At 37.8% G+C, this 22,260-nt stretch overlaps 1 protein-coding gene across 1 annotated transcript; it reads right to left on the bottom strand.

The window, feature by feature from the left end:
- Positions 1–8,629, bottom strand: LOC104439980 (pyrophosphate-energized vacuolar membrane proton pump 1). The gene is given in 11 exon segments (XM_039309806.1): positions 1–454; positions 593–652; positions 877–1,269; positions 2,901–3,061; positions 3,064–3,146; positions 3,237–3,323; positions 3,479–3,858; positions 3,936–4,510; positions 6,957–7,111; positions 7,230–7,483; positions 8,570–8,629. Coding segments are annotated over 10 exon segments (2,316 nt in total). The 5' UTR covers positions 7,436–7,483; positions 8,570–8,629; the 3' UTR covers positions 1–238.
- Between the last annotated feature and the right edge of the window lie 13,631 nt (positions 8,630–22,260).

The raw sequence follows: 22,260 nt of genomic DNA, 5'->3' as shown, positions 1-22,260 counted from the left end.
TGGCCAAGACCACCCCTCTGATTCTTGTTCTCGATATTGTTTTTTATTCGAATTTAAACCGAGTATTTTGCATAATCCAAAAACTTATTTCAAAAGATCTTGCTCGAATTGTCCGAAGCAGTGGAGGAGCTAGAGAGGTTGCAAACAACACGGAAATAGATGTTTAAGGGCAAATTGTGTCGATGACTTGCTGCTGCTACTGCTGTTGCTACAAAAGGGAAGTCGCTCGTTCCCTCCCTCAGAAAATCTTGAAGAGCAGACCACCGTGACTGGTAAAGAAGGGAGCAAACACGAGCGACTCGACTACCATTAGCTGGATGAGGATGTTTAGTGGCGGGCCTGTAGTGTCCTTCAATGGATTGCCAATGGTATCTCCCTTATCAACGGCCCTGTGAATTTCTTTAGGGTAATGGGTCTTTGCGTACTCGGTCTTTGCGTACTCAGAAGCACCAGCCTGGAAGCAAGTTCAGGATATTAAGTAAAAAAAATATGTTAAGTCAAACTAGTTTTCTTAGCAGGTCACTGAACCACCGCAGACTAGTATCATCGACAAAAACTAGCTTTCGAGCAGTTGGGAGCAACTACTGCGTACCCTGATGTACTTCCTTGCTTTCTCCCATGCTCCGCCAGTGTTGGATGCCGAAATTGCAATCTGTTGAAACCAAGCCCAACAAAAAATATGCATCAGGAGATTAATTATGCATAGATATTATGATAAGAGCATTAATCATCAGTTCACCAACCTACACAAATTTTGTTCAACAATGAAAAAAACAACATCTCAACCCCGTTTAACCAGCATTCTATCGAGAGATGCACCTTGAGCAACACAAACCACCAAAATAGATTGACCTGTATTACTTTGGTAAAGATTACCCGAACAACAGCACCAAGAGAGCCAGCCAAAACACCAGACAACATCTCTACTCCAAAGAAGATCCCGACGATTAGTGGTGTAAGCATGACAAGGGCACCAGCTCGAATCATCCCCTTGATAGATGTATCAGTTAAAATTTTGAAGTATCTAGCACGGTGACGTTCCTCAATTGTTGCCCAAAACGCCCGACCAACCTCGGTAACCATCTCCAAGGCGGCAGTTCCCACTCTTTTCATGGTCATAGCAGAGAACCAGTTAGGAAGCATGGTGCCCACGATCAAACCCATGAAAACTTTTGGTGTTAGGAAATCAACAGGAGAAATTGCTGCACGACTCATAAATGCACCAAACAGAGCCATAGATACCAGGGAAGCTGATTCAATGGCGAATCCCTACATTCCAGATAAGTAACAAAAAAGGGTCCATCTAATATTAGACTTGAACAATAAGAAAGTAAAATTTGCTGATAGGGGCTACTTGAGTAGCACCAACACACGACATGCGACACAATATGACATGCCGACACGTCGTTTTTCAAAAAATAGAAAATTCCGACACATTGGGATACGTATATTAAATGTATATTTTTATATAAAATGATAAATTATCATTTTTATGATTATTTGAATAAAATTAATTTGATTCAAATTCACAAATAAATAAATAATAATAAATAGCCTAGAATGAATTTACACTAAAAACATTGATTCGCCATTTGTTAATATCATTCATTATTTCAACTTGACAAATTCAATTACATTCCAATAATTCATAAAACTTGGAGGAAAAAAACAATCAATCCACATTTTGAACTCGTATATTAGAGCATGTTGGAAAAGAAGAAGAAAAAAAAAAAACTTGAGGGATAAATTGTGTGTCACGAGAAGTGAGAGTTAGAAGAGAAGAGAATACTAGATTTTTCTTATTTCCCAATTTATTATTTGTATTATTTATTATTTTTTACATATTTATATTTTAATTTTGATCTCATTTATTGATTTTTTTTTTTTTTTAAACTGACCCATGCGTGTCGAAATTCCAAACTCGTATATCGAAATTGTAGACCTACGTATCGATTGTATTAGGAAAATTGATTAGATGTTAGAAAATCCGACGCCTGTTGATCGAGTGTCGGAATATTCGATATGATACAATAGGAAGTGATAGTCAAAAGAAAAGAGAAGATTAGATTTTTCTTATTTCCCAATTTATTATTTTTATTATTATTTTTTATTTTTTACATATTTATATTTTGATATCTTATTTATTAAAAATTTTTAAAATTGACTCCGTGCGTGTCAAAATTCACATGTTGAAAATTCTAGACTCACATGTCAAAGAGCATTTTGAGAGTTGACTAAGTATCGGAAAATTTGACATTTGTTGATTGAATGTCGGAGAGTGTCGAGTGTCTAACATGACACAATGGGAAGCGAGAGTCGAATAGTGGAAAATACTAGATTTTTCTTTTTCCTTTTATTTTTTTATTATTTTTATTATTTTTATATATTTACATTTTGATCCCTCATTTATTGAAAATTTTTAAAATTGACCCATGTGTGTCATAATTCCGAATGCATATGTTGAATGTCAGAGAGTATTAAGAGAGTTGACCAAATGTCGGAAAATTCGGTACTTGTTGATCAAGTATCAAATAGTGTAGAATGTCCAACAAAATATGAAAACTCCCAGAAAGTATCGATACTTTTTAGGCTAATATTAAGAAAGATAGACGCGAAATGTAGCATCTAAAGGAAAGAAAGGTGACTATAGCCAAACATCATGCCACATCAGCAAGAATTTAAAAAGACTTACACAACTAACGTCATATGTAGTCATTTATGGTGAAAAAGAAAACAATTGGATAATGTGTGTAAATTATAGATGACATGAACGTAATTTCATGAAAAGTTCCACTGCACAGACACCCTCTCCTCTGCTGTGTTACGGATTTTATCAAAATAAGATACTAAAGGACGACGGTACAGTGTCGATACTATATTCACATGCAAGGATTGCCTACCTTTCCAACGGCAGCTGTAGTATTGCCATCCATCTCAGCAATCCGTTTAGCATTGTCGCTGATGGGACTGTAAGCTTCTATGGCCAATCGAGTGGCAATGGTACTTAGCATCCCAACGGCAGCCATAGCAATTCCATACATGGAAGCAATACGATAACACAAAAAATGCTAATGGCAGCACAAATTGGGATATTGACAAGGGCAGGGCCAAAGCCAACACTTTCGGCAGCAAAATCTTGGAGAAGGCTGCAGAAAAAAGGATCATTAAGTGGTCAGCACATTACCATCAACAGTCGTAAAGATTCGTATCATTCATTTACTTTGGCAATTCAACACCTGATGCCATCGTTGGTGCTTAATTTAGTGATAAATTCAATGATTAGCCCAGCCCAAAGACCAACACCGACACAGAAGCACAGCTGCCTGCAAGATCATATCAATAATTAGCGACTACATTTGCTCAACGTTTTGACCCAATCCAATAAAAGTCCGCTGACATTAAAGCATGTCACATGACCAACATTAGAAGAAAGCAGCACTCACGATCAGAAAAAGATAAGTATCATCAAAGGGTTTACCAGTTCCTCACAACTTTCCGCGACCCAAAGTTGTAAACTGTAAATGATGAGGGCAGAGCAATCCAGCTAACAATAACAATTCCATAAGTCATTAGAATTGTGGAAATAATAAGTTGCTTCCTCAATGCAGGCTTGATTTCCTTCACTTCCTTGATTTTTGAGAAGTTGGCCGTAAAGAGAGTTGTTATCAAACAAACAAGAATACCCATAGAGCTGATAAGCAGGGGATAACACATAGCAGTGAAGTCGTGATTGTTTCCGAAAGAAGAGATGGAAGCAACAACAAGGGCAGCGCAGGATGATTTGGCATAAGAGCCAGAAAGATCAGTCCCCCTACCGGCAATATCCCCGACAATATCACCAACATGATAAGAAAACACCTGAATGATTAAGGTCAACGTCAACTAAAAGTGAGGGATAAACTTAGGAGATAGAGCTACAGTAAGAGAGTCCATACAGGTACGTAACGTTGATGTTCTGCTGGGTAATCTGGCCAAGTCTCTTTAATCAGATGACCACAAACATCAGCAGCCTTGGCATAAATTCCACCAGCAGCTCTTCCAAAGAGAGCCATGGATGATCTACCAAGACCATAACCAGCAATAGCCTCAAAAAGACCTTCCCAGTCATTGCCATAGTACAGCTTGAACAGATTGATTGCAATATAGAGCTCGAGAAGACTGATAGCAGCAAGAAGAAATCCCATCACTGCACCAGACCTGAAAGCAGAAAAGAAAGCTTCTCCAACACCCTCCCTTTCTTCTAAGGCAGTCCTGGCATTAGCGTAGATAGCAATTTGCATGCCAAGGAAACCAGAGAGGACTGATGTGAAAGCACCAAGCAGGAAGGAAACAGCACTGAAAACGGCAGTGGCCAGTGCAGGCTTGCACACGTTTGAAGGATCAAACCTGCAAGGTCGGGTTTGGGTGCTGAAGCTCTCAACAGAGCCGAGGCAGAGGAAGATTAGGATCGCAAAAGCAACCATGAAAACCCCACCATACCAGTACTCCGTGAACAGAAAGTCTTTCGCAACTGTTCAATCACAAACGATAACTTAGTCTCTCTGAGTCTATATCAAGCAAATAAAGCAACAATCTGATTCTTGACATTCTACTTTTGTGTGACGAAAGAAGGTATAATTCAGTTAAATCCGGTTACTTCATTCTGTTGCCTAGTTTTGTTCAACCAAGCGCCAAGAAATAAGAAAGCCTAACCTACAGCGCCTCCAAAAGAGTAACTTAAAAGATGATACGGTGTCTATTACAATTCACATTTGACAAGTGTAAGTGTCAAAAAACCTCGGAAGTGACAAGAACATAATGAGTAGGACAAGATGGGAAAAGGGATGACAGAAAGTACCCAGTTCTGCAAAGTGCTTAATGAAATACAAAGAATTAACTACAACGTCCCAGACCCAAAATATTGTTGTAAACACATCTAAACATTACTTCAAAATTAAAGCATTACAAACAAACAAGAAACTAGAAACGTATTATGACCTAAAAAACAGTAGGTAAGAACCAAAAATTAAACCGAGAATATGGAAAAACATCAGAACTAGAGTTAGAACTGAACCTATATGTTAGAACTAGAAGAGAAGGGTGAACTACTATAGAACTGATAATGCTCTAGTTCGAAAGATTATTCAAATCAGAGTGATAAGTAATAGGCATGAAACATTATCACGTATAAGGACTTCAGTTAGGAGAAGCAAGAATTTAACACAAAAGATAACTTTAGAGAAATAGGTTCGTTACCTATGTATTCTTAACTAATATTATAGAGTAAGTGTTTTGTCACAAGTATGACAAATCAAGAATGAGATTCTCACGAAAATGAGAAATGTTCTACACCAAATCACAACGTGTGATGATAAATCCTTTTAAAACATTCACTGACAAAGTGAAGAAATACATTAAAAATTGAAGGTTGTACATCCTCAGCAATTCACCTTTTTAATATAATATGCTTCTACTAAAAACAATTACATAGAAAAAAATTCTATCCTAATTTTAATTAACTTTATGTTGTGTCAATAGTTGCATAAACCAAGCTTCATGTAACAAACAAAAAACAAATGGAAGAAAGAAATTTACCTAGGCACCGTTTGTTTCATAGATAATTTGACATTTCTAAAAATTGTGTCCGAATAAGATTTTTTTGGAAAATAACAATATTTCTCAATGTTTGGCTAAAATTTGAATATAAATTGGAAAATATTTGCTGTCTTTTAGAAAAAAACACTTGCCTTTATTTTTCTGAAAAGATATGCACTATTTGTGTGATATAAGAGTTGCATGTGCTATATTATCAATTGGGATAAATACATTGAAAATCCTAAAATTTGTCACAAAAGTGCAATCGAGTCTTAAATCTTTCAAAAAATACATTGGAATTTCTAAAAAGTGTCATGAAAGTGCAATCGAGTCCTAAAACTTTAAAAAAAAAAAAATCATAACCTAAAACTTTTCAAATTAGTCCAATCAAATCCTTTAGCTATTTAATTTTTTTTTTTTTTTTTTAGGATTCGATTGCATGTTTGTGACAAGTTTTATGACTTAGTTGTATTTTTTGGAAAGTTTTAGGACTTGATTGCACTTTCATGACAAGTTTTAAGACTTTCAATGCACTCATCTTAAATAAAATTTTATTGAATCAAATTTTCATACAGATACTTCTATAATCATGAACCAATATTTTTTTTTTCTCTTATGGAATTCAGCCTCGAGTGCTTAGGCCCCGGCCTAGCCTTGGGTACTTTAGCTCAACTATCGAGGTCCTCAACCCAGCCATAGAGCCGAGTTCCACAATCGAAGTCCTAGGGACTTGGGCACAACCAGCAAAGACCTAGGCACGTGCATCAAGGTCTTGGGCTCAGCTTCAAGGGACCAAGGCTACTAAGAACTCAAGCACCAGCATTTGGCCGTGTACCCAAGGGCCGAGATCTCTAGTTCAAACATCAATGTCTAGTCATATTTTAGAAAATGATTTATGACTTTTAAAAGTGCAAATCGCATTCCTAAAATTAAACATAGGTTTTCCGTTGATTATGAAAATATTTTCTATTTATTCATTTCCTAAACTATCCAAACGCTAGAAAATGAGACTATTTTTTAGATAAAAAAATTTCTACAAAACAAACGTGGTCTTAATCTATCGCATAAATAATTGGAAATGAATCAAATGTACAAAGAAAAATCCTATGTATGTAATCATAGCGAGGATATGAAAGATTGGGCTTATTAGACTTAGAATGCGTTGGGTTAGTGGAAAACTTTACGTTAGAGGAAAGTGATTGATTTTCCCTTGTTTGGTGGAGAGCATGAAAACTAGAGGAAAGTAATTTTCCGCTGTTTGGATTTTACTTCCAAAAATGTTTTCCTAAGGATAGATTATATAATGCTATTAAACTATATGAAGGAAACTGTAAATTATAAAATGAAAATGCTATCAAAGCCAAAAAGGACAAGAGCTACACCAGTCAACACTCCGCCCAAAAACCATCTTCGTGAGAAGAGATCTGCATGAGTAAATATTATGCTACTGTACTCAGATACGTCGCTCAAAGCCCTAGCAGCTGTTACAAACCCTAAAAATGAGTCACGCCTCAAGCAGCAGAAGCTCATGATTTCGCTGAGCTATCATCAGATTACAAGACTCGAATCTGTCACTATTGCTTAGGCAGATGCGAGATCGAAGGAAAAAAAATCTGTTAATGAACAGTTTTATAAAGCAGACAAAGTGGTGAAGCTATAGGATCTTTACAAAGTCACCTGTAGATAAAAACCTCAACATCTGATCATTATCACCCCGGTTTAAGCCCCGCTCTTCATGGTCGAGTATGTCGCTATAGCGCGACTTGGGGAACCAACGCAACAGGTAGTAGGAGTACGCGAACCCGACGATGGCACAAACGGGGATCGCGATCTCTGTTGCGAGAGCTGAGAGCAATGCCATCCTCGCCGGAACTCTAGACTGCGTCGCTGGAATGGCTGGACTCGACACCTATTAGAGAGAGAGACAGACAGAGAGACAGAGAGAGACTCAGAGAGGGGGAACAACCTAAGGCCATTGACGTAGAAAGCCAGAGTGGACCTAATCTTGTCATGTACTTTTGACGCGTCAACATTAAAGGTGATTGGTTCCGATACAGTCCGATTCCACTTGAGAACTGGAAACCTGACCGGGAGGACTAGTTCCCATCTTTTGGGACTAGGAACCGGACCGGACAGTCTTAGGATGGGGAGTCGGACTGGACCAACCAATCCGGTCCGATGGAAATGGCCACTTAGCAAAAAAAAATTTTAAAAAAAAAAAATTAGAGTCATTATAATTTTAGATTTATTGCTATTTTTAATAAATAAAAAATATTATTTTAATAAAAGAGTCGGTCCGATCCATTCTAGTTTCTCTTGGAACTGGGAACCGGACCAAAATCACCATTTTTTTATAGAATCGGGAATCAAACCAAATCAACCGGTCCAGCCTCCGGTCCGGAACAGGTCCGATATGCTCACTCCTAATCAATATCTTGACTCCACCCATCGCAGGTCTTTGCTAGGAAAATGCAATATAGTATACGACTTGCTTGACAGATTTGTTTCATGAAAAAAAATATATATATAATATATATAAATATTTTCCTTCACATTTTTAAGAAAATAAATTAACAAAAATATAATCCAAATCAACAAAAATGTTATCTTATCAAAGCTTAAATTAAAAAAAAAAAAAAAACGATTTCCCTTTAAAAGAATCAGAAAATGTTTTTTGAATATATTGACTAACGAAACAATTATTTTTATGAAGATATATTTTAAAAAATTCGAATTTTTTTTTTTCCTTCTTTTTCTCAACCCATTGCCATCAAGTGAGCATCAAGCCTTGCCATCTGAGCTCGATGGCCAACGAGGCTCGAGCCTTGCCACCAGAGGGCTGCAACCTCACTAGGGCTGATGAGGCCAGCCCTCGCCAGAATTTGGAGCAGTCATAAGTGCCAAGAAGTGAAGAACACACTATCGAGTCAAACTGACATATTTTAGGCAAGCAGATATAGTCAAAACTACTAAATTAAGATTCACCATGACAAACCTCCAATTAGCTTGCGGAGTAGCTATATATCTCCAATACCAGAGAGCAGAGACTGAAGTCGAGGAAGCACGTCCCCCTGAGGCCTAATCACAAGCAGAACGCCAACATGTGTAAAGATCTCATTAAGTTTACGCAGATAATTCCCGATACTCAGATTGTTCCATTATTTTCCACCAAAAAGTTGTTTGTATTTTACTGATCGACATTATATGGGTGCTTCCTTCAAGGAATCTAGAACAGTCACGGAAATGCAAAATTCTCACTTCACATGAAATTATTGGCCTCCCCTTCCATTCTCCATAGGAAAAAAAAACCTAAAAAAAAAAAGAAAAAGAAGCACAATCTGAGACCATAGCAGTGCGACTTTTTTTTCCTTTATTAACAGAAAAGTGGTAAAAAAAAAAGAGAACATAGAGTATACCTGAGCAGAGAATTTCACGCCCCCACCACTTCCCAAACACCACAAGATGAAAAAGAAACAGACAAAAAGTGGGGTTGTTTATCCTTTTAAAAATGCAATCTTTGCATGGAGAGAGGAGTAGGATTTCCTGAAAAACCCAAACCCCAAGAAACAAAAGATTAAGAGCCTCTATGCCATTAAGGACGACTCTTTTTCTTCCTGCCCACAAGAAAACAAGCCAAAAGCACAAATGGGTTTTCTTTGAATTACGAAACACTCAAACTCAGATAGCCCCTTAAAAAGGAAGAAAAGGAGTGTCAAAAAGTCCAAAGGCAGGCTTCTGCACTGCACCGGGGTTGAATGAACTGGACCCATTTACTAAACACACTCTCACAGGGACTGGAGAGAGAGAGATTTTACTGTGTGGTTGCAGTACGAACTCAAATGCGTTACAGGCTTTGGACGGCCGTGAAAATATTAAGTGCATTTAATACATCACGTGGGATGATACGATAAATCATAAACGGATCGTGATAAATCCGGGCCCATCAGTTGAACCATCAAAATTTCTGCCATGGCTCGAGCTGGAGTCGGCTCATGGCTGCTTCAGGTCGAGGAGGGACGGCACGCCGCCGGATGCGACGATGAGGGGTGATTCGGCGGGAGGTCGAGCGGTTGAGGAGCGTGGAGACTGCGTCGAGCTTCGTTTGCGGTGAGATGGCTTGAGGCCACTGGAGCGGCCAAGGCTACCCCAAGCTCCGTGTTTGAGGTCAAGCTTCATGGCCAAAGCGGCCATGGATGAGTGTCGTCCATGGCTGGCCGCGAGCGTCGTCCATGGAGGGCGCCGACGACGGCCATGGATGAGCGTCGGCGTGCTCGTAAGCAGGTCGTCCATAGCTGGTCCGTGACATTGCAACCCACGGCGCAAGCGTCGTCCATGGCCTCAAAAGGCAAAAAGAAAAAGAAGAAAATGGTGATTGAGGGAGCTTCGTCGAGCGTGGGACGGAGCTTAACAGGAAGAGAGAGGGTCGTTTAGAAATTTTGAATAGTCAATATGTGGGCCCGGCTCAACACATGTCAATCTCTGAGTGGTTTCCTGCGTACCATATTAAATGCACCCAATATTTTTTTTCGGCCATATCTGTATCCTCATATGGGAATCGGACACAAACCTCCGTTCCTCGAGACATGGTCGGAGGAACGCCGTTAATTCAAAACATGTTATATAGTACAGCAAACTAAGCTATTCAAGCCTACTCTAAAAGTTTGGGTTCTATCACCTATTTGAGAAACTGATGCAGTCTAGAACTTTTTTCTTTCGGCAAATGCATTTATTTGCTATCACGGCCTTGCTCTGATCAACTTTGTCCTCCTCGCAACCCTCCACCATCTGCTGCATCATGTCTCTCTCTCTCTCTCTCTCTCTCTCTCCTCCTGCAATCATCGCAATCTGGATTCTCCCGGTTCCAACTCCTGTTCATGCCAGGTCCTCTGAGCATCACCCACCATCCCTGTCCATCTCTCTGTTTTTAACCCTCCTCGGAGATGAAAAGGACGGTCCTTTGCTTTTTTAGCCATTTTGACAGTCCTTTGCAGGACGGTCCTGTGCTTTTTTAGCCATTTTCGACAACAAACCCCACGCTGATGAGAAAGCTGAGGGAATGGGGTAACGAAAGTCTCGTGCTTTCTCCTCCGAATCCAACAGCCAAACCCATCAAAAGCAAAGAAAGAATAAAACAAAAACAGAAGCAGAAAAAGCAAGACACCCTCCAAAGGAAAAAGAGAATAATAAAAAAGGAGGAAAACTCTGTAGCCTCAGCAGCTGTACTTTTTGGAGAGATATGCAGTGATATAATAAAAGGATTTTAAAAATTAAAAGAAATTTTAAAAAAATCTAACAATTCTATCAAACGCATTTTTATCCCAAAAATAGAAATTTATAAAAATTATCAAACGTGCTTTTTACTCAAAAATTGTTTCCAATGGCAGAATCAAGAAAAATCATTTCTCATAAAAAAAATTGTTAAAAAAAGAATGATTAAAACACGCCTTAGAGGATAAAGATTTCTCATATAATTAATTTCATTGAAAACCAAAATCTTTTCTCATTTATCTATAATATGAGGGAAGACTATACTAACTTGAATTAAATTGGCTATGTAATTAGAGACATCACTCATTAATTTCTTCCAGGTTGTTTAGAATGAACAATAGAGTCTTCAATAGATCAAGTAAGAAAACAATTTCATAATTGTATTGATTTTTGTCTAAACAATTATCTGACTGCATTGAAAATAACAGTAACCCATTAAGCACATCCATTTTTTTTTTATAAAGAGTCATAAAATTTAACTTTTATTTCAATGATCTTATTCCGAGTTTTTTCAGTCACATTTAGATTGGATTAACCTTACTTGACCTATTTACCCAATTATACGATCATGTTTTGATAAATATTACATATATAAGTTGTGCTTCGGGTCGAATTTTTTGACACAGTTATTAAATGGATTGTGATCGGATAGATTTAGTTAATCTGATAGCTTTAAATTGGCATGACATGCGCAACTCATGAACACGAACAAGTCGCATGAAGGTTTAGTCAAATTTCACATTAACTCAACGTGTAGTGCCTTCTGACATTGGCGACGATGTGTAGGAATACACTAAGAAGTTGATTCTCCATATCAATATACACGATGAAGTGCCAAAAAAAAAAAATCTATTTCCCCCTAGGACTTAAGAATAAAGAAATTAAAAAAAAAAAATGTACAATATGGACCGATAAATTTGAAAATAATCCAAACAGATTTGTATTCGCAAATTTAATAATCTCATACACAATGAGTGTATTTAACTAATGAATGAAGACCTTGCACATTGCACGATTAAAACTTTATATCACGTAACCGATAATTTAAAACATAGTAATTAAATAAAAGCTTTTCAGAATTATCACTTTTCCTTATAGTTGCAAATATCTATATCGTGGGAAGACCTTTATAATTTTAGTACTTTGAATATCAGTAAATACAAAATACGTTACAACAGGCCCACGCATGATGGGCCTTGTTCAACCAAAAGCCCACAGAAGACCAGTCTGTGTGAACACTTTCCAGCATTTGATGAAGGATGAACATTAGAGAGCAACGACCGAGTTTCTTTTCATCCGTTCTTCTTTTTCCGGCGAAACCTATCCCGCGACGCATCATACAGGTTCGCGAGCCGGTGAAATCTTCCAAGACACGCGGGTCACCCCGTCCCGACACAATAGATTATGGGACCGAGTGAGTGTGAAGGATTGAAGCCTACATCGTTCGACTGTTGATAACATTGATTTCTCGTCATTACATTGCATGCCTTTGACACTGACTTTTCCACTAACAGTCGAACAACACTGAAAGTTACTTTTAGGGTATACTTGTTTTTGTAAAAGCTTTATGATAATTGAAAATATTTTCCATGAAAATCATTTTCAAGGGAAAATTGCTAGTTTTCATTTATTTAATGATTTAGAAAAATTAATTTCCTCCTCGTCAAAAGGAGAAGTCATTTTCCCTTGTTCCAACCTTGCTGTATTCATGCATGGAAAACGTTTTCTGTAAGTACATCAGTTTTCCATCATCCAAATACTGAAAAGTTAGAAAACAATGTCCGAAAAACGATTTTTCTTCAAACAAACGGACCTTGAATTTCATTAGAGAAGTCGAAGGTCCATGATCCATTAGCATTCATGTATAAGCGATACATGCAGCTGTCAAACATGCATTCTGTGGTGACATCCACTAGTGTAAGCATGGATAATAGCAAGATGGACAGAGATTCGGTCTACGTCAACTGGTAAGTTGAAAAAAGGGGCGGAAACTGCCGTAGAAAAAATGGTGATTTTGGGTTTGGCGGAAGGAGGAAGATGGGCACAATAAATTGGAATGGTTCCCCCATCACGTCACAAGTTGCGTCCACTTTGACGTTGAAAAAGGTGTTTGCATCCAATTGCTCATTTCCTACACTCTCTCTCTCTAGATCCATATTAATCTCTCACTTGGAAAAATATATATGACTTGGTGCATTTGCTTCACAGAAAAGTCAATGATATAGAAAAATACTTTCCCATAAAATATTTTCCAACAATACAGTTAGCTTTTCTCGATATAGTAATATATGATCAAAAATGTTTTCGATGTTTGAATATTATTGGAAAATGATTTCAATATCACAACTTTATTCCAAGCCAAAAATAAGTTCAAATTTTTTTTTAATTTTTTTATTATAATTTTTAATTTAATTTATTTCTGCTTTTTATTTTCATTTTCTTTAAAAATATTTTTTTAATTTTTTAATTTTCTTCTTTTTTTTCTTTTTTTCCTTTTATTTTCTCCCTCCTCTTCACTACTGAGCACTGATGGTTATAGGCAAGCTATGCCTTGTTGAGATTGGGCAGCTGCAAGCTCCCCAACCTTGGTAGAGTACGAGCTCCTCAAAATCGATTGAGCTAGGAGCTCACTAGCCTCGGTGAAGCCAGAGCTCATCGGCCATGACGAAGCTCGGTTGTTAACCTCGAGCTCACTTGGATTAGCTAAGCCTCGAGCTCATCCGTTCACATCTTGGCTGCTCATCGAGCTACCAGTAGTTGTCAATAGCGGAGGAAGAAGGGGAAAGAAGGAGAAAGGAAAAAGAAAGAAAATAGAAAAGAAGAAAAAAAGGAAAAAAAGAAGAAATAATAAAAATAATTCAAAATTTAAAAAATAATAATTAAAATTGACCTTTTTTTTTTGGAAAAATTATTTTATAAGAATGAAATTTTTATCAACCAAGTATCCTAGGACTAATAAAACATTTTCGAAAATGCTTTCAAGTTCTTTTAATGGGGAAATCATTTTCCTAAATTTAAGCCTTCATTGGAAACATTTTCCATTAATTTTTTCCCTAAGCGAACCAAAAGCTAGAAAATGAGATGTTTTTCTAGAGAAAGGCTTTCCACAAAAAAATGCACCTTATCCACAACAAATCCATTTCCAATTTTATTTGTCGCATCGTGCATTGGTTCTATGTCTACTAGAAATGGCCTTTCATTTTCTAAATTTTGGACAGCATGATTTCTTTAATATCCACAAACCTCTGACAAAATACATATAGCAGAACTATTCATGATGAATTATTGTATTAATGTATTGCGGGGAGTAATGACAACCGGTGCAAATCTGTTGTTTTTTTTTTTTTTTTTTGGTGCGAATGATAATCATTTTTCCTAGAATTCAATTACATCAAACAAAAATAGATTTTTCTATTTCTACTTTCGGATGAGTTTCTAGAGAAAAATACACGGTTGATAATTACACAAAATTTTTATTTCCGAGATAGAAATTCATTTGATAAGGACACAAATTTTTGTTTCGACATAAAAATTCGTTTGATAAAGATACAAAATTTCTCCCTATCAAGCATTGACAGGAGATGGTGGCCACTAGTGGGTTGGTGATCGGCTAGCAAAGAGGACGAGTGATAAAAAGAGTTTTTATCTCTCATTTCTCTTTCAAAAATAAAGAAATAGAAAATTTTTACTTTTTATTTTTGTTCCAAATTTTAATTTAGACAAAAAATTTGTTCCAAAAAAAAAAGAAAAATAAAATTACGTTACCGAATAGATTTATATTCCAAATCAATTTTTGGAATAGAAATAAAATAGTTATCATGTGCGCTCTTCATTTTTTATTCATTTCCATAGTGAAACATAAAAAATAAATTTGAGTTTTCTGGTTTTTATAATTAAAAGAAAAGGTGTAGGAACTCCCGAGAAATTTGTTATCCTTTGAATCGACTTTAAGAGCGAGCAGAAAGCAATGCGAAGCTTTTCTTTTGTATGTTTTCAATAGACATTGTTATGATTAGGGGGATGGCTTTAGGTGAAATTATGATGAGTGCCAGGAAGTTTCTAAAAACTCTATGAAGATTATCACAGTTAAATATGCTACTAAATTTGATTGTCCGCATTTACATCTTTACATTTTTGGAAATACAAAAAAAAAAAAAAAAATCATAAACCTATTGTATTAATAACAATTCAATTCAGTTTTAAATATATTAATTAGATCGATTTAATCATAAACATTTTTCCATCGGTACCGATAAAGTCCATCTGACTAATTTATGCCATAAATTATCGACATGAACAACAGTTGTCCTATATGGTACGATCGGCGTTGACATGGATTTTTTTATAATATTTAATTATTTTTTCGAATTTTTTTAAAATTTTTTCCTTTTCCTTTTCCTTTTTTTTTTTTTCCTTTTTTTCTTTTTTTTTTTTTTTTTTTTTTTTTCCATTCTTTATTTTCCTCCACCAGCCTCCGTGATGGTCGACAAAGGTTGTTGGTTACTAACAAGGACAAGGCCGGGTCACCATGGTCAATGGAGGTTGCTAGTTGCCGATGAGGGCATCGATGAGGGCTAGGCGACCCTCATTGGCAATAGGCGAAAGTGGCCCTCGTTGGCCTTTGGTGAGGGCCGGTAATGGCTAGGCGAGGCCGCCCCTCACCAGATCTAATGAGGGGACCTTTGCCCAATTGGTTAAATTAAAAGGTTTCAAATTAAATTGATACCGATACAATAAATTTAGGACTTGTTTTGTACTTTTTCCCATTTTTTGGATGCCTTGCAAATGTTTATATATATAAAACAAGAAAGACGGTGAAAGCAAACATGCATGCACATGGCACGTGCTCAAAATCTAACTCTAATTTAAATGGAACAGTAATTCCACCTTTTAGCCTAAAGATTTCCTGGCTATCCAAAATCAAGAATTATTAATCATGGAAATAATTACTTTTATATAACTAAGAATGCTTAAGTTTGTTACTCCATAATTGACAAAAGAAAAATGAGAATTATTATTTAAGTAGTCATAGTTATTTATGTTAAACTACAAAATTATTAAATACTATAACAGCAAACCAGAGATGTGTGGATGTTTACATCTGCCTAAATAATTTGAATCCATAACACGAAACGACAATCATGTTCATAAAACTTTCTCATAATCCTATAAAAAATAAGTACAATAAAAAACTATGATGACAATGAGGGAGTTTTTATAATGTTCTGATTTCTTTTAAGGTGATCATTGCTATTATTTATTATGTGGATAAGTTTATGAGTCCTAAAACTTGTCTCAAAGGTGACAATCATGTTCAATTTATAATTTAAAAAAAAAAAAATTGATGATCCTAAAACTTTCAAATTTCTGCAATTGATCATTGCTTTTATTTATTCCATCCATGATTTCTTTCCTAAACTTGTCTCAAAGGTGCAATACAATCTCTCTCTCTCTCTCTCTCTCGTGTTTCATTACCATACTAAAATGTAAAATATAAACTAAAACATCATTTTGACCTAAATCCCGCTTCCTCTCCCTCTCGCGTGACATTACCATACTAAAACGTAAAATATAAACTGAAACATCATTTTGACCTAAATCCAAAATTTTTAATCAAAATCTTAATTCAATTAGATAAAAAAAATCCAAAACGGAAGAGGTATTTGTTTGTCAATCACAAATGATGAATTTCCTAAGTTTGTACCTCATGTGTGTTGTGACCTACCCCCGATACGAAAGGAAACATAGATTTAGGGATATTGTCTAAATGATAGACCTACATCATATGATTTAGACGCAAGCTTTCTCAAGCACATCATGCATTCAAATTTTCAGTTCAAGTTAAGTGTGGGAGCGTGCTTCACTTTCCATGCAATTAGAGAATCTAGAGTTGATAAATTAATGCTATTTCAGTACATAATTTTGTTTATTTTAAAACAAAAGATTTTTGTTAGATGGTCTAGATTAATTTTATACCTATCAACTAACATATAAGATGATCATGTAGGTGCGTGATTACTAGAATAGCAATCAACAAGCAAGTAAGCATTATCCAAGTTGTAGGGAAAACAAGCATCTAGTGTTAAGAAATAAGTAATTGTCAATCCTAACTAGTCTAAAGGGTAGCCATAGTCATCATATTGAAAGTGCACAACCAATTGATTGATCGTTTCAAAAAGGAAACATTAAAACCTTAAGAGTTTGTTTGATTTTGAGCTCGTTTTTTTTATCAATGATTTACCCACACTTTAAGAGAAAATACGCCCCAAAAAAAATAATTTTTAAAGCTTTTTCTGGTTTTAGAAAAGAATAAAAAATTCTTGGCATTTTTTTAATTTTTTAAAAAAAATATGTAATAAAGACATTTTTTAATTTTTTTCCAAAATGAGATTCGAGTCAGGTCTCTGGATCTAATCCGGGTCGGCACGACCCGAATCCGCTGGCCTAGATTCTTCAAACTCACATCAGGCCTAAGCCTACTCAAATGTAACCCCCCAAGCCTGACACAATTACATTAGAAATGAATTTAACCAAGCTCACCCGACGAACTAATTTTCCTCTTCCGCTTCTTCTCTGTCTTCCACGCCCAGTTCCCATTCCCAGAACCTCGACTTCTTCACGGCATCAATTTCCGTATATCAAACTCTCAAGCTCTCTCCTCTTCTCTTTTCTTTTAATAAATTTATCTCAACATTAAGGCTTACAAAGAAAGCACCAGAAGAGAACCCGCTTGCTGAAAAACACACGTTCGAAAACCATAACACTACGCTGGCCAATAAGGCCCCGTTTGTTTGTATTTCTTTTTGTGTTTTTAAACACTTTTTCTGTTTTTTTGTTCCTAACAAAAAGGAATGTAAACGCGTTTGGGTGCGTTTCTGTTCCTTTTTTTTTCTTTTGTTCCTGAACAAAAAAGCAAACAAGAAACACAAATTTTGTGTTTCTTGTTTCCTAACACAAATCGAAACACTTTTTTTTTTTTCTCTTATTTTTTGTTCTTCTTTCTTTTGGCCTGGTCCGCCCTCGCCATGGCCGGCGACGGCCGACGAGGGCGCCGCCCGCCACGGCGAGGCTCACCGCCCCGGCGAGGCCGACGCTCGCCGTCCCCAGCGAGGCCGAGGCTCGCCGTAGCTAGGCGAGAGTCGGCCCGGGCGAGCTCGATCTCGCCCGATCCGGCGAGGCCGAGCTCGCCCCGGCGGCGAGCCTCGCCTCGCCTCGGGCGGTGGCCGGCGAGGCCGCGCCGCGCCGCCGCGAGGCCGCGCCTCGCCCGCCGCCTGGCGAGCTCGCCCTCGCCGGCCGGCCGCCGGCCAAGGCCTTGGCCAGCGACCGGCCAAAAGAAGAAAAAAAAATGAAAAAGAAAAAAGAAAAAAAGGAAAAATAAGAAAAAATAGAAAAATAAAAGAAATAAAAAAATTATCCAAATTTACTAAACATGTTTCTATTTATTTTTTATTCCCTAACAAGTTTACCAAACGCGTATTTTTGTTCAAAATTGTTCCCCTAAATGTAAATATTTTTCTATTTCGTTCCCTAACAATTTTAAACAAACACAACCAAACGCACCCTAAGCACGATGCCCCAAAAGGAAAGACGCCTCTAACAACGAAACAACAATTAAAAATTCAGCAGAATCACGTTCAAAAATAAGCCAAAAACCGAATGACGCCAGAGCGGATATTGTTCCGGCATTATGCCAAACGCCTAGTAGGCATCAACCGAGGGGGCGCATTTGGAGGTATCCAAGACAAAAACCCAACTTAGAATCATCATATAGCGAACAAACAACGCTCAAGGTAGACTCCGAAACGATCCCTTCACATTAACACAAGCGTAGATGGCGAACGACGAGCCTTGGCCTCAGTCAAGTCGAGACAAACCGAGGGCGTTGTCACCGGAGATGGCCCTACCCGGCGGCTCGACGACGGTGAATGGATGGCGAACTAGAGATATGTCGAGCTCAGTCCGGTCGCCTCGCACCTTTTCGAGCCAGGGCCATCGGGAGAACCGATTGGAAACAAACAGGACATCGGCTTACCGAGAGCATGGGCGCTGAAAAAGGGAACCGCAAGCGTCGTCGGGAGCAGGCCTCTCCGGTGGCACTAAGCTCACGTATTTCACTCCTTGGCTTAGCTCCCACTTCCCATATCACTTGCTCCCTCTTGCTCGAGTCTCACTCTCTCGGTGGTCCCCTCGGCTCTCTCCCTCTAGCCGAAGAAGAATCCCCCAAAAACCGACTAACCCCACTCGTCGGCCGCTCTCCTCTCTCCCTTTCAAGCCGCGACGCCAGCTGTTGCCAAACCGATCGTACCGTCCTCGCCTCGTCCTTCTCTGTCCTTTTTGTCGTTTGTCGGGAAGCCAATGTTCTTTTTTTCTTTTTTTAAGGAAGCCAGTGTCCAACGGCAGAGAAGGAGAAGAGAAGACGATAAGGCCGGGCCGGGGAAAAAGGAAAAGAAAAAAGTGGGCTGGGCCAGCCCAGGCTGGAAAAAAGGAAAAGGAAAAGGAGGGGCCGGGCTAAGGCTAGCCCTAATAATGCAAATATGCCCCTAATGTCTATATGATTTACTTTACGTTTTACCTTGTTTAGAGGCTAATTATGCGATTAAATATTAGATAAAAGGGTAAAATTTAAGTGTTAATAACGTGTGGCACTGGTTTTTTCATTTTGAGCTCAGGTTAATCCTATCAAAATTTGAAAGTAATCTGCCCTGGACCTTTTAAATCGGGGTTGGGTTAAAAATTTGGACTGGCCCTCAAGGCCCAGTTGAAAACACCTCATACAAATTGGCCTATAAACTGATTGCATTCAGCCCACATTTTTTATTATCTCCTTTTTTTTTTGTCGTATCTTATTTTTTGTTAACTACTCTTTTTTCTCTTTTTATTTTATTTTCTTTTATTTTTTCCTTTTCCTTTACTTAAACCTCACCGAGACTTCACCGAGACTTCACCAAATACAAATGGCATTTGGCCAAGTTTTTTACTCACTTTGGGGAGATACAATTGCATTTTTTAGGCTCTCCAAAGGACTTTAGCTAAATACAAGGTTGAAAGTGTCTTGAGAAGTTGCATTTTAGTCATGCTGAGCCTTGATTTAATGAAAAGATTTTCTCCCATGGGAGTGCTCAGTAATGCCAATTGAAGCTCTTCCTACATGAAGACAGTCATTAAGTGACAATGACAAGACCAGATCCCATCACTAGTTTCTCACAATATTTTGCTTGGTATTTGACACGACATAAAGAGTTAAAATGAGCGTGTGTCCTACCATCTACCTTATCAAATACCGAGAAGAATCACCGGCTATTGGCACATAAAAATAAATATGAACCATGTAACAGAGGAATTTACTATCAACCACTGGTATGTAATTTGGATTTAGTTCAACTACCTCGTGAAGTAAGCCGTCGTCAATAATTGAACTGCTCAATTTCTTGAGCAGCTCATACTCATACAGCGCTTCAACTTCATTACTCGTAACTGTAACCCACGAAGTCAAAGCAGAAAACAAAAGTGAAGATCCTCACCTCCGAACGACCCAAACCAACCAAATGCATTGCAATCTCGAGAAATCGCGAAGCCTAGAAAAACATAATCCACTCTCAATTTCAGGATTGGTCAACACAAAATTTCGAAATTTTCCTGCAAAATCAACCGGATAATTCCGTGCCCCTGCAAGCTCGGGTAGCATTCTCTCCATTTACTATAACGAAGAGGTATATAACTTACGCATTCACACCGAATTCTCTCCGTCCAGCTTTAACAACAAACCCCGCAACAAACCGGTAGCGACCCTTCTTGCTGCGCCTCGCCAGGTTCTCGCAGCAACTGCCGACGGCGAAAGCGACGATCTCGGCTATCGACACGAGCGGTATGCAAGCGGCGCAGATCCACTCGCCGATCGTCAGAGAGCTCGATCTCTGCCCAGAAAACACCAAGCTCAAATCACCGCCCCGTTACAAAAAAGAGCGCGCCCATCCCGCCAATAGGGCGCTACCCATTTCGCAGAAAACGGAAAACGAAGCGGAAACGAAGTCGAGTCCGGATTTTTCATCGCCAGCACGGAGGCGAGCTCCAAATCGAAGCTCCCCCACCGGAAGAGCGGGAGCTTGCAACGTACCGACGAGTCACGGCTGGTTCTTCGAGTCTCCATTCGCGGTCGTGAAGAACCATTAGCTAGAGTCTTTGTGTCATGTTGGACACTTTGACACGTGTTCGATACTCTATGATATCCGGTCAATATATGTTGAAAAATTCGACACCCGATCAACTATCCCCATACTCGAGTAGGAATTCTGACATGTGAGACTAATTTTAAAAAAAATTAATTAATGAGGGTCAAAATGTATAGATATGTAAAAATAAAAATAATAAATGAAAAAAAAGAAGAAAAACATAGTATTCTCTAATATTATAACTTCCACTTCTCGTGATACACAATTCACTCTTGAATTTTTTTTTCTCTGCTCTTCCTACGCGTCTAACATGTAAGGCAAGAATGTGAATTTTATTTATTTATTTATTTAAGCTTTATGAATTATTGAAATTGAGTTGAATTTATCAAATTGAAACAATAAATTATATTAATAAGTGGTGGATTAATGTTTTTAGTTTATATTCATTCTATATTTCTATTTATTTATTTGTGAATTTAAATCAAATTAATTTGATTAAAATAATCATAAAAATGATAATTTATTATATATGTATAAAAATACAACATGCCACAATATGTCGAAATTTTCTATTTTTTGAAAATTGATGTGTCGTGCCGTGCCGTGTCGTATCGCATACCGCGTGTCAATGTCGGTGTTACTTAGGGTATTTTTTCACATCTTTAATCAATATTGTTAGTATGTCCAATCCAAAAACTTGATACGCGTGCTCCGTGGACTGGATCATCAGCACCGGCATCAGCATCAGCATCGGCTTCGGTCCTTCCCACAGTCAATGCTCTTTTCTGTGGTCCTGGCTTTTCGGCTCGCGCATCATCTCTCCATTATTAGCATTAGCACACCGCTCCATATTTAAAATAAGGTTTGTGCACTTCAGATTGATTCGCGGTCCTTGTTGAACCCTTCATCTTTTAGGTTGGGTGTTTTAGCGAAGATGGAGCACCATATATCACCCGAGCGTTTACGCAGCTTTCGATTAATCATCATGAGGTCGCATTCCTACTTCGAATGGCCAAGACCACCCCACTCATTCTTGTTCTTAATGTTGTTTTTTTTCAAATTTAAACTGAGTAATTTGCATAATCCAAAAACTTATTTCAAAAGATGTTGCTCGAATTGTCCAAAGCAGGGGAGGAGCTAGAGAGGTTTATCAGATCGTGCAAACAAAATGGAAATCAGTGGTTCAGAGTAAATTGAGTCGATGACGATGCTGCTGCTGCTGCAAAAGGGAAGTCGCCCGTTCCCTCCC

Source organism: Eucalyptus grandis, chromosome 3 (assembly GCF_016545825.1).
Source record: "Eucalyptus grandis isolate ANBG69807.140 chromosome 3, ASM1654582v1, whole genome shotgun sequence".
Taxonomy (NCBI): Eukaryota; Viridiplantae; Streptophyta; class Magnoliopsida; order Myrtales; family Myrtaceae; genus Eucalyptus; species Eucalyptus grandis.
This window is presented reverse-complemented; position numbering and strand designations above follow the sequence as displayed.